This window comes from Choloepus didactylus, chromosome 14 (assembly GCF_015220235.1).
Source record: "Choloepus didactylus isolate mChoDid1 chromosome 14, mChoDid1.pri, whole genome shotgun sequence".
Lineage (NCBI taxonomy): Eukaryota > Metazoa > Chordata > Mammalia > Pilosa > Megalonychidae > Choloepus > Choloepus didactylus.
This window is the reverse complement of record NC_051320.1, coordinates 54,552,856-54,566,173: the sequence shown is the minus strand read 5'-3', so window position 1 is coordinate 54,566,173 and position 13,318 is coordinate 54,552,856. Positions and strand designations below refer to the sequence as shown.

At 39.6% G+C, this 13,318-nt stretch overlaps 1 protein-coding gene across 12 annotated transcripts in view; it reads right to left on the bottom strand.

Moving 5' to 3' along the window:
• Window positions 1-11,657, bottom strand: part of VPS13B (vacuolar protein sorting 13 homolog B) — a 1,017,676-nt gene extending 1,006,019 nt beyond the window's left edge. For 10 of the 12 annotated variants that reach the window (XR_005211694.1, XR_005211695.1, XR_005211696.1 and 7 more), the window contains exon 1: window positions 10,697-10,843. Coding sequence is in view for 8 of the 12 variants with exons in the window: in XM_037803398.1 (XP_037659326.1) it covers window positions 10,697-10,843 (147 nt within the window). In the remaining 4 variants the exon portion in view is untranslated. Of the gene's footprint in view, window positions 1-10,696; window positions 10,876-11,234 lie in introns of those variants that run through there. The other 2 variants (XM_037803400.1, XM_037803396.1) reach the window with 1 other exon arrangement.
• Window positions 11,658-13,318: the final 1,661 nt, after the last annotated feature.

Here is a 13,318-nt window from a genome sequence, read left to right as displayed (position 1 = left end):
AAAGGGGCAGAAGCAATAATAGAGGAAATAATCAATGAAAATTTCCTGTCTCTATGAAAGACATAAAATTACAGATCCAAGAAGCACAGTATACCCCAAACAGAATAGATCTGAATAGGTCTATGCCAAGAAACTTAATAATCAGATTATCAAATGTCAAAGATAAAGAGAGAATCCTGAAAGTAGCAGGAGAAAAGCGATCCATCACATAAAAAGGAAGCTTGAGAGAAACACACGGAGGCACAGGCTGGGGTCACAGGCTCTGACTAAACTTTCCAGGAAACGCAAGTGTCCTAGGGTGGGGGCTTGGAGTGGCGGGACAGACTTGAAACTCTACCCTGGGACACGGGGTTGCGTGGATGTTGCGGACACTGAAGCGTGGTTTACAAGTGATTGCTGGAGAGGCGGGGCAAGATGGCGGACTGGTGAGCTGTATGGTTTAGTTACTCCTCCAGGAAAAGCCAGGAACTACATGGACTGGACACCACAGAGCAATCTGACTTTGGGCATACTTCATACAACACCCATGAAAACGTGGAACTGCTGAGATCAGCGAAATCTGTAAGTTTTTGTGGCCAGGGGACCCACACCCCTCCATGCCAGGCTCAGTCCCGTGGGAGGAGGGGCTGTCACCTCCAGGAAGGAAAAGGGAGAACTGCAGTGGCAGCCCTTATCAGAAACGCATTCTACTGATCCAAACTCCAACCATAGATAGACTTGAGACCAGACACCAGAGAATCTCAGAGCAGCCAGCCCAGCAGAGAGGAGACAGGCATAGCAAAAAACAGAGAGAAAAACTCCAAAATTAAAAGCGGAGGATTTCTGGAGTTCTGGTGAACATAGAAAGGGGAAGGGCAGAGCTCAGGCCCTGAGGCTCATATGCAAATCCCGAAGAAAAGCTGATCTCTCTGCCCTGTGGACCTTTCCTTAATGGCCCTAATTGCTTGTCTCTTAGCATTTCAATAACCCATTAGATCTCTGAGGAGGGCCCTTTTTTTTCTTTTTTTTTTTTATCCTTTTTTCTTTTTCTAAAACAATTACTCTAAGAAGCCCAATACAGAAAGCTTCAAAGACTTGCAATTTGGGCAGGTCAAGACAAGAGCAGAACTAAGAGAGCTCTGAGACAAAAGGCAATAATCCACTGGCTGAGAAAATACACTAAACACCACAACTTTCCAAGAGAAGGGGGGTGTCCACTCACAGCCATCATCCTGGTGGACAGGAAACACTCCTGCCCATCGCCAGCCCCATAGCCCAGAGCTGCCCCACACAACCCAGTGTGACGGAAGTGCTTCAAATAACAGGCACACACCACAAAACTGGGCGTGGACATTAGCCATCCCTGCAACCTCAGCTGATTGTCCCAGAGTCAGGAAGGTGGAGCAGTGTGAATTAACAAAGCCCCATTCAGCCATCATTTCAGCAGACTGGGAGCCTCCCTACACAGCCCAGGAGCCCGGAACCGCCCTGGGGGGACAGCACTCACCTGTGACATAGCACAGTCATCCCTCAACAGACGACCAGGGGGTGCACGGCCTGGAAGAGGGGCCAACTCGCAAGTCTCAGGAGCCATACACCAATACCAAGGACTTGTGGGTCACTGGCAGAGACAAACTGTGGCAGGACTGAACTGAAGGATTAGACTATTGCAGCAGCTTTAAAACTCCAGGATCACCAGGGAGACTTGATTGTTAGAGCCACCCCCCCTCCCTTACTGCCCAGAAACACGCCCGATATACAGGGCGGGCAACGCCAACTACACACACAAGCTTGGTACACCAATTGGACCACACAAGACTCACTCCCCCACTCACCACAAAGGCAAAGCAGGGGAGAACTGGCTTGTGGAGAACAGGTGGCTCGTGGACGCCACCTGCTGGTTAGAGAAAGTGTACTCCACAAAGCTGTAGATCTGATAAATTAGAGATAAGGACTTCAATTGGTTTACAAATCCTAAAAGAACCCTAACAAGTTAAGCAAATGCCAAGAGGCCAAAAACAACAGAAAATTATAAAGCATATGAAAAAAACAGACGATATGGATAACCCAAGCCGAAGCAACCAAATCAAAAGATCAGAAGAGACACAGCACCGAGAGCAGCTACTCAAAGAACTAAAGATGAACAATGAGATCATAGTACGGGATACAAAGGATATCAAGAAGACCCTAGAAGAGCATAAAGAAGACATTGCAAGACTAATAAAAAAATCGATCATCCTATGGAAATTAAAGAAACTGTTGACCAAATTAAAAAGACTCTGAACACTCACAGTACAAGACTAGAGGAAGTTGAACAACAAAACAGTGACCTGGAAGATGACAGAATGGAAAATGAAAGCATAAAAGAATGGGATAAAAATTTAAAAAATCGAAACGGACCTCAGGGATATGATAGATAATATAAAACGTCCGAACATAAGACTCATTCGTGTTCCAGAAGGGGAAGAAAAGGGTAAAGGTCTAGGAAGAGTATTCAAAGAAATTGTTGGGGAAAACTTCCCAAATCTTCTAAACATAAATACACAAAGCATAAATGCTCAGCAAACTCCAAATAGAATAAATCCAAATAAACCCACTCCAAGAAATATTCTGATCACACTGTCAAACACGGAAGAGAAGGAGCAAGTTCTGAAAGCAGCAAGAGAAAAGCAATTCACCACATACAAAGGAAACAGTGTAAGACTAAGTAGTGACAACTCAGCAGCCACCATGGAGGCGAGAAGGCAGTGGCACGATATATTTAAAATTCTGAGTGAGAAAAATTTCCAACCAAGGATACTTTATCCAGCAAAGCTCTCCTTCAAATTTGAGGGAGAGTTTAAATTTTTCACAGGCAAACAAATGCTGAGAGAATTTGCTAACAAGAGACCTGCCCTACTGGAGATACTCAAGGGAGCCCTACAGACAGAGAAACAAAGAAAGGACAGAGAGACCTGGAGAGAGGATCAGTACTAAAGAGATTCGGTATGGGTACAATAAAGGATATTAATAGAGAGAGGGGAAAAATATATATGACAAACATAAACCAAAGGAAGATGGCTGATTCAAGAAATGCCTTCACGGTTATAACGTTGAATGTAAATGGATTAAACACCCGAATAAAAGATACAGATTCGCAGAATGGATTAAAAAAAAATGAACCATCAATATGTTGCATACAAGAGACTCACCTTAGACACAGGGACACAAAGAAATTGAAAGTAAAAGGATGGAAAAAAATACTTCATGCAAGCTACAGCCAAAAGAAAGCAGGTGTAGCAATATTAATCTCAGATAAAATAGACTTTAAATGCAGGGATGTTTTGAGAGACAAAGAAGGCCACTACATACTAATAAAAGGGGCAATTCAACAAGAAGAAATAACAATCATAAATGTCTATGCACCCAATCAAGGTGCCACAAAATACATGAGAGAAACACTGGCAAAACTAAAGGAAGCAATTGATGTTTCCACAATAATTGTGGGAGACTTCAACACAACACTCTCTCCTATATTTAGATCAACCAGACAGATCAATAAGGAAATTGAAAACCTAAACAATCTGATAAATGAATTAGATTTAACAGACATACAGAACATTACATCCCAAATCACCAGGATACACATACTTTTCTAGTGCTCACGGAACTTTCTCCAGAATAGATCATATGCTGGGACATAAAACAAGCCTCAATAAATTTAAAAACATTGAAATTATTCAAAGCACATCCTCTGACCACAATGGAATATAATTAGAAGTCAATAACATCAGAGACTTAGAAAATTCACAAATACCTGGAAGTTAAACAACACACTCCTAAATAATCAGTGGGTTAAAGAAGAAATAGCAAGAGAAATTGCTAAATATATAGAGATGAATGAAAATGAGAACACAACATACCAAAACCTATGGGATGCAGCAAAAGCAGTACTGAGGGGGAAATTTATAGCACTAAACGCATATATTAAAAAGGAAGAAAGAGCCAAAATCAAAGAACTAATGGATCAACTGAAGAAGCTAGAAAATGAACAGCAAACCAATCCTAAACCAAGTAGAAGAAAAGAAATAACAAGGATTAAAGCAGAAATAAATGACATAGAGAACAAAAAAACAATAGAGAGGATAAATATCACCAAAAGTTGGTTCTTTGAGAAGATCAACAAGATTGACAAGCCCCTAGCTAGACTGACAAAATCAAAAAGAGAGAAGACCCATATAAACAAAATAATGAATGAAAAAGGTGACATAACTGCAGATCCTGAAGAAATTAAAAAAATTATAAGAGGATACTATGAACAACTGTATGCCAACAAACTGGATAATGCAGAGGAAATGGACAATTTCCTGGAAACATATGAACAACCTAGACTGACCATAGAAGAAATAGAAGACCTCAATCAACCTATCACAAGCAAAGAGAGCCAATCACTCATCACAAATCTTCCCACAAATAAATGCCCAGGGCCAGATGGCTTCACAGGGGAATTCTACCAAACTTTCCAGAAAGAACTGACATCAATCTTACTCAAACTCTTTCAAAACAATGAAGAAAATGGAACACTACCTAACTCATTTTATGAAGCTAACATCAATCTAATACCAAAACCAGGCAAAGATGCTACAAAAAAGGAAAACTACCGGCCAATCTCTCTAATGAATATAGATGCAAAAATCCTCAACAAAATACTTGCAAATCGAATCCAAAGACACATTAAAAAAATCATACACCATGACCAAGTGGGGTTCATTCCAGGCATGCAAGGATGGTTCAATATAAGCAAATCAATCAATGTATTACAACACATGAAAAATTCGAAAGGGAAAAATCAAATGATCATCTCAATAGATGCTGAAAAAGCATTTGACAAAATCCAACATCCATTTTTGATAAAAACACTTCAAAAGGTAGGAATTGAAGGAAACTTCCTCAATATGATAAAGAACATATATGAAAAATCCACAGCCAGCATAGTACTCAATGTTAAGAGACTGAAAGCCTTCCCTCTAAGATCAGGAACAAGACAAGGATGCCCGCTGTCACCACTGTTACTCAACATTGCACTGGAAGTGCCAGGGCAATCTGGCAAGACAAAGAAATAAAAGGCATCCAAATTGGAAAAGAAGAAGTAAAACTGTCATTGTTTGCGGATGATATGATCTTATATCTGGAAAACCCTGAGAAATCGACGATACAGCTACTAGAGCTAATAAACAAATTTAGCAAAGTAGCGGGATACAAGGTTAATGCACATAAGTCAGTAATGTTTCTATATGCTAGAAATGAACAAACTGAAGAGACACTCAAGAAAAAGATACCATTTTCAATAGCAACTAAAAAAATCAAGTACCTAGGAATAAACTTAACCAAAGAAGTAAAAGACCTATACATAGAAAACTACATAACTCTACTAAAAGAAATAGAAGGGGACCTTAAAAGATGGAAAAATATTCCATGTTCATGGATAGGAAGGCTAAATGTCATTAAGATGTCAATTCTACCCAAACTCATCTACAGATTCAATGCAATCCCAATCAAAATTCCAACAACCTACTTTGCAGACTTGGAAAAGCTAGTTATCAAATTTATTTCGAAAGGGAAGATGCCTCGAATTGCTAAAGACACTCTAAAAAAGAAAAACGAAGTGGGAGGACTTACACTCCCTGACTTTGAAGCTTATTATAAAGCCACAGTTGCCAAAACAGCATGGTACTGGCACAAAGATAGACATATAGATCAATGGAATCGAATTGAGAATTCGGAGATAGACCCTCAGATCTATGGCCAACTGATCTTTGATAAGGCCCCCAAAGTCACTGAACTGGGTCATAATGGTCTTTTCAACAAATGGGGCTGGGAGAGTTGGATATCCATATCCAAAAGAATGAAAGAGGACCCCTACCTCACACCCTACACAAAAATTAACTCAAAATGGACCAAAGATCTCAATATAAAAGAAAGTACCATAAAACTCCTAGAAGATAATGTAGGAAAACATCTTCAAGACCTTGTATTAGGCGGCCACTTCCTAGACTTTACACCCAAAGCACAAGCAACAAAAGAAAAAACAGATAAATGGGAACTCCTCAAGCTTAGAAGTTTCTGCACCTCAAAGGAATTTCTCAAAAAGGTAAAGAGGCAGCCAACTCAATGGGAAAAAATTTTTGGAAACCATGTATCTGACAAAAGACTGATATCTTGCATATATAAAGAAATCCTACAACTCAATGACAATAGTACAGACAGCCCAATTATAAAATGGGCAAAAGATATGAAAAGACAGTTCTCTGAAAAGGAAATACAAATGGCCAAGAAACACATGAAAAAATGTTCAGCTTCACTAGCTATTAGAGAGATGCAAATTAAGACCACAATGAGATACCATCTAACACCGGTTAGAATGGCTGCCATTAAACAAACAGGAAACTACAAATGCTGGAGGGGATGTGGAGAAATTGGAACTCTTATTCATTGTTGGTGGGACTGTATAATGGTTCAGCCACTCTGGAAGTCAGTCTGGCAGTTCCTTAGAAAACTAGATATAGAGTTACCATTCGGTCCAGCGATTGCACTTCTCGGTATATACCCGGAAGATCGGAAAGCAGTGACACGAACAGATACCTGCACGCCAATGTTATTAGCAGCATTATTCACAATTGCCAAGAGATGGAAACAACCCAAATGTCCTTCAACAGATGAGTGGATAAATAAAATGTGGTATATACACACGATGGAATACTACACGGCAGTAAGAAGGAACGATCTCGTGAAACATATGACAATATGGATGAACCTTGAAGACATAATGCTGAGCGAAATAAGCCAGGCACAAAAAGAGAAATATTATATGCTACCACTAATGTGAACTTTGAAAAATGTAAAACAAATGGTTTATAATGTAGAATGTAGGGGAACTAGCAATAGAGAGCAATTAAGGAAGGGGGAACAATAATCCAAGAAGAACAGATAAGCTATTTAATGTTCTGGGGATGCCCAGGAATGACTATGGTCTGTTAATTTCTGATGGTTATAATAGGAACAAGTTCACAGAAATGTTGCTATATTAGGTAACTTTCTTGGGGTAAAGTAGGAACATGTTGGAAGTAAAGCAGTTATCTTACGTTAGTTGTCTTTTTCTTACTCCCTTGTTATGGTCTCTTTGAAATGTTCTTTTATTGTATGTTTTTTTTTTTTTTAATTTTTTTTGTTTTTGTTTTTTTCTTTTCTTTTTTTTTTTCATACAGTTGATTAAAAAAAAAAAAAAAAAAAAACAAGGAAAAAAATATGTAGAGCCCCCTTGAAGAGCCAGTGGAGAATGCAGGGGTATTGGCCTACCCCACCTCGATGGTTGCTAACATGACCACAGACATAGGGGACTGGTGGTTTGATGGGCTGAGCCCTCTACCATAGGTTTTACCCTTGGGAAGATGGTTGCTGCAAAGGAGAGGCTAGGCCTCCCTATAATTGTGCCTAAGAGCCTCCTCCCGAATGCCTCTTTGTTGCTCAGATGTTGCCCTCTCTCTCTAGCTAAGCCAACTTGAAAGGTGAAATCACTGCCCTCCCCTCTACGTGGGATCAGACACCCAGGGGAGTGAATCTCCCGGGCAACGTGGAATATGACTCCCGGGGAGGAATGTAGACCTGGCATCGTGGGACGGAGAACATCTTCTTGACCAAAAGGGGGATGTGAAAGGAAATGAAATAAGCTTCAGTGGCAGAGAGATTCCAAAGGAGCCGAGAGGTCACTCTGGTGGGCACTCTTACGCACACTTTAGACAACACTTTTTAGGTTCTAAAGAATTGGGGTAGCTGGTGGTGGATACCTGAAACTATCAAACTACAACCCAGAACCCATGAATCTTGAAGACAGCTGTATAAAAATGTAGCTTATAAGCGGTGACAATGGGATTGGGAAAGCCATAAGGACCACACTCCACTTTGTCTAGTTTATGGATGGATGAGTAGAAAAATAGGGGAAGGAAACAAACAGACAAAGGTACCCAGTGTTCTTTTTTACTTCAATTGCTCTTTTTCACTTTAATTATTATTCTTGTTATTTTTGTGTGTGTGCTAATGAAGGTGTCAGGGATTGATTTAGGTGATGAATGTACAACTATGTAATGGTACTGTGAACAATCGAATGTACGATTTGTTTTGTATGACTGCGTGGTATGTGAATATATCTCAATAAAATGAAGATAAAAAAAAAAAAAGGAAGCTTGATAAGACTATGTGTGGATTTCTCAACAGAAACCATGGAGGCAAGAAGGAAGTGGGGTGATATATTTAAGATACTGAAAGAGAAAAACTGCCAACCAATATCTGGCAAAACAGTCCTTCAAATATGAGGGAGAGCTTAAAATATTCTCTGACAAACAGACAATGACAGAGTTTGTGAACAAGATACCTGCTCTACAGGAAACAAGAAAGGGAGCACTACAGACAGAAAAGAACAGACAGGAGTGAGAGGTTTGGAACACAATTTTAGGGGACTGTAGCATAGCAAGGTAAGTACGCTGAACAAAGATGACTGTGAATATGGTGAAAGAGGAAAGTTAGGAGCATGTGGGACACCAGAAGGAAAGAGGAAAGATAAAGACTGGGACTGTATAACTCATTGAAACCTAGGGTGCTCAACGATTGTGATAAAAGGTACAAATATGTTTTTACATGAAGGAGAACAAATGAATGTCAACATTGCAAGGAGTTAAAAATAGGTTGGGATTGGGGGGAAAATACAATCAACGCAAACTAGAGACTACAACAGAAACATTGTATTAGGCTTCCTTTAATGTAACAAAGGCAATATACCAAAGCTAAATGCATATGGGGGGAGGGGGTCATAGGGGAGGGGTATAGGACTCTCAGCATTGGTGGTGATGTCTGACTCTTTATTTTACTTTGCTTTAATGCTATCTTTTCTTTTATCGCTTCCTAGCTGTCATGGGTTTTTTTTTTTCCTCTCTTTCTTTCTCTTTTTTTTCTTTTGTCTCTCTACCTTCTTTGACTCTTCCTCCTTCTTTGTGGAAGAAATGGAGATGTCCTTCTATAGATAGTGGCAATAGTGCTGAATACATAAATACCTGACTATACAGGGAACCATTGATTGTTTACTTAGGGCGGAATGCATGATGTGTGAACAAAACAACCTTTAAAAAAATGGGTTGATAAAGAAACCTTGAGGGCACTATATTGAGTGAAATAAGACAGACACATAAGGACACATAAGGACTAGTTATAATATGTAAACTCATAGTCACGAAATGTAAATTACCAGGATATAGAACGGGACTAAAGAATGGGGAGCGGTTGCTTATTATGAGCAGAATGTTCAACTAGGGTGAACTTAAACATGGAAGTGGACAGAGGTGATGGTAGCACTTTATGAGAATAACTAACAGTGCTGAATGGTCTGCGAATGTGGTGGAAAGGGTAAGCTCAGAGTCACTTATGTCACCAGAAGGAAAGTTGGAGGTTAAAAGACAGGAATTTATAAAACAGTGGTGGGCAATGTCCATGATTAACTGTACAAATATTAGAAATCTCTCTCATGAACTAGAGCAAATGTATGGCAATATAACTATAAGTTAATAATAGAGGGGCATATAGGAAAAAATATATACCTATTGCAAACTATATACTACAGTTAATAGTATTTTAACATTCTTTCGTCAACAGTAACAAATGTACTATACCAACACTATGAATCAATAATGGAGTGGGGGTGGTTAGGGGTATGGGAGGATTTGAGTTTCCTTCTATTGTCTTTATTTCTTTGCTAGAGTCATGAAAATGTTCTAAAAATTGAAAAGAAAAATTAATTGTGGTGATGGATGCACAGCTGTATGAGGGTACCGTGGGCAACTGATTGTACACTTTGGATCTTTGGATAATTGTACGGTTTGTGAACTATCTCAACAACAACAAAAAAATTGGTGGTTCTTGGTATCTATTGGAATTCGCTGTATGGGGATAGTATTATTTTTGTAGTGGTCCATTATGTTTAAGTATTTCAAAACAAAAAGTTTAAAATTTTAAATAATAAAAAGACAAAAAGGAATTGGTCTCTGGCTCTTCTAAGCATCCACAGATAAATTTTGCATCCTTAACCTAACAGAATTGCCTGGCATGACATTTTAGTAATAAATATACTGAATGAATTAACAAATTCATTTTACATAATTTGCATTAGACCATCTTCACATTAAAAAAAAAGAAACTAAAAAAGAGTAATTAGAGAAGACATTTAGGTTAGTATTGCCATTCTCAATCTGTACCTACCCAAAACTCTGAGGATGCTGTACTACTTAAAAAAACACAGAACCTTCCACATGATCTGACCTTGCTGACTTTTGGACCTTCCATTACCCAAAAAGGAGAAAGGAGAATGTAATATTTTCTGATTTCAAACAGAACTTTGGCATTGTAAAGTATCATATTCCATGATACTTAAGGCTTGAGTGCATAGGCTGAACAATTCAGACAAGAAACTGTTTTCCTACCAGTCAAAACAACTTTGGGGAATCCAATTCTAGCAAACTAGCACGGGAAACGAAGCATAAAACATATTCTGTAAAGTAAGAGCTCTAGCTTCATGGTAACCCCAAATACATTAGCAGAAAAAAAATTTTAAAGCACAGGTTAAACAGTAGGAAACAATCATTACTTCTAAACAAAAATAAAAATGTTCCCAATCAATGACAGCTATATAGCTTACCTGTTCCAGCACATCCAACTTTAATTCGAGCTTGCTGAGAACCACATCTCCACCCCATAATGAAAGCTGTAGATCCGATGGCTTTAAGTTCTTGATGTAGCGATTCACATAGCTCAATAAAATTGGAGTCACATATGACTCAAGCATCTTTTAAAGTGCAGAGTGGCCGAAGTCAGAAGCTGAAGCAAGTAAAGACAAAAAGGATACAAGTAATTGAGTCGGCGGCACAGCGAAAAAAAAAACCATTTCTAAGGAGAAGCTGGAAAGGCCGAAAAGCAGCAGTTCCCACCAAATGGGCCTCTGGCCTCCTCCCAGTAGCGGAGAAAATTCAAGCGGACTCTGCTCCAGCCGGGATTTCCTCACTAACACAGTACCCCTGCTCTCGCCTGGCGAGGGATGGGACAAAGAGGTGGTGACATAAAGAGTGGTACCCTGGAGTGGGAGAATGAGGTGAGGCGGGATACCCTTTGGCCTCTCCACCCTTTCCAGTCCCGCCGCTGCGCGAGGCCCTCGCCTCCCGGAACGCAGCCAGACCTACCACCACAGAATCAGACTAAAACCAGGCCCGGGTCTGCCCTGCCGCCGCACTCCACCTTCAGCTGACACTCGCACCAAAGAGTACCACGGATTCCCCTCCACCTCCGGGTACCTGGCACCGGCCCAGGGCAGCGGCGCAGTTCCTCTACGGCGCCACTTCCGGGTGTGCCCCACGCAGTGCTCAAAACAAACTGTCCCTCCACCGCCACCACTCGACTTCGCAGCTGGACCAGATTTTTCAGACTTGAGAAACCGCTCAGGGCGTCCTTTCAGGAAAAAACTCTTGCGCCCTGTTAGTCTGCGTCCCTCATCCGACCGGTTAATGGCTAGGACAAAACTCTAGGAAGTGTCCGGTGGAAAGGGGCGGACTGGTAAAGCCGAGACACCAGAGATCCGGAAGTAGCGCTCCAGGGAGAAGACTGTGGCTGCGGTTGCTGGGGCCGCGGCACTACCGCGGTTACCAAAGTGGAAGACAGGCTAGGAGGGAAAACTCGGAGGGCAGCAGATCCTATGACGGGGAAGAAAATGGGTCCTAGAGTTTAAAGTCCTGGAAAGAAGTTCTTGTTTCTCTTGAGAAATAGAAAGCCTGAGAAGAGGATGCTGGTTTCAGTGGGTTGGACAGTGTCAATAAGGCCGCAGGTAGGAGTAAGGGGGACAAGTTGAGCTGCTTTTGAGCAGATTTAGATTTCGGTCCGGGGTTGCAGGAGGGAGGGTGAGTATGGGGAGAGACTTGGGGGGATTAGGATGTACAAATTTGGGGAATGCGTTTTGACCAATGGAGTTGACAAATTCGCATGGTCTGTTAGTTTCGCCAAGTAAAGGAGAAGTATTTCCTAGTTTGCTGATATCCGGCGGGGAAGGAATGATGAAAGATTGTGGAGAAGCGTTGATTTGCTATCTAGTGTGAGACTTCCGAAGGACCCTGTAAATAATCAGAAGGAAGGAGAGTCCTAGAGACAAAGTTAGAAGAAATAACTAATAGGGAATGAATTCGGAGTTTAAAGAAAGATTCAGGGTTGGTTTTATTAGGTTGTAAGGAATATAAAAAAATATTACCTTTCCTTCTAGTACCTTGCAAGTTAAAATGAAGAAATCCAAAAACCTAACTCGAAATATATACTGGGTTTAAAGAAATAACAGATTATGCTGCCTAATTTTTGACCAGCTTCTATTGTTTTTGATAACCTCTGAAGAGAACGCCCACCAGTGCATTTTGAAAAAATATTCACCCAGGTTGTCATTGTATTTAACTGAAAATGCTTCATCGAAAGTAAATGTGAACGGTAACTATACTTTGGAATTTGCTCTATAACCACTTTGTTAAACCATACTTTGAAAGTTATCATTTTTCTGTATATATGTTATATTTCACAATAAAAAATGTTTTAAATAAATAAGTTAACTACAAATGTGAAAATTCTTAAAGCTTTTTTCTGGTATTCAAAATTATGATTTCTGGAAAGAACTTTAGTAACTGCAATAGAAAAGACACATAAGTAGGGATGCCAAGATGGAGATTTATTTTGTTAATGAAAATAATGAACTAAGTTACTCACACATACACAAAAAGCAGCAAATTGCTAATTTAGAGTAGCTGTCCCTTCACAAAACAACCTTAATGAATAACCCAAATTATTTGGTTTTTATGATACCTGCTAAATTAATCAAATAAATTATCTTAATAATTTCTTAGTTCTCTGCTTCACTTGAAATGTGAACAGATTGACATTTGACTGGAAGGTTTTGATATACATAAAATGGTTCCACTAATGGTACAGAATCTGTAAGTCTAGAACAGGAGCAAGGGTTCTTTCTGGAAAAAAAGAAAAAGGACCTAGTCATTGTGGCAAGCTGATAAACAAAGACAGTGTATTAAGACAAATTAGTCAGATATTTGAAATAAATAGGGGCCGATACATGAATTCTAAAGTGGTTAAAATGGGAAATTTTGAGTTGTAAATAAATATGTATTATTACAATAAAAAGTAAAAAATAAATAAAAGGCCACAGACCACTTTTAACTAAAAAAAAAAAAAAATGAACAAGAAAAAAACTACTTTCTAAACTCTATTATACCATTTGAAT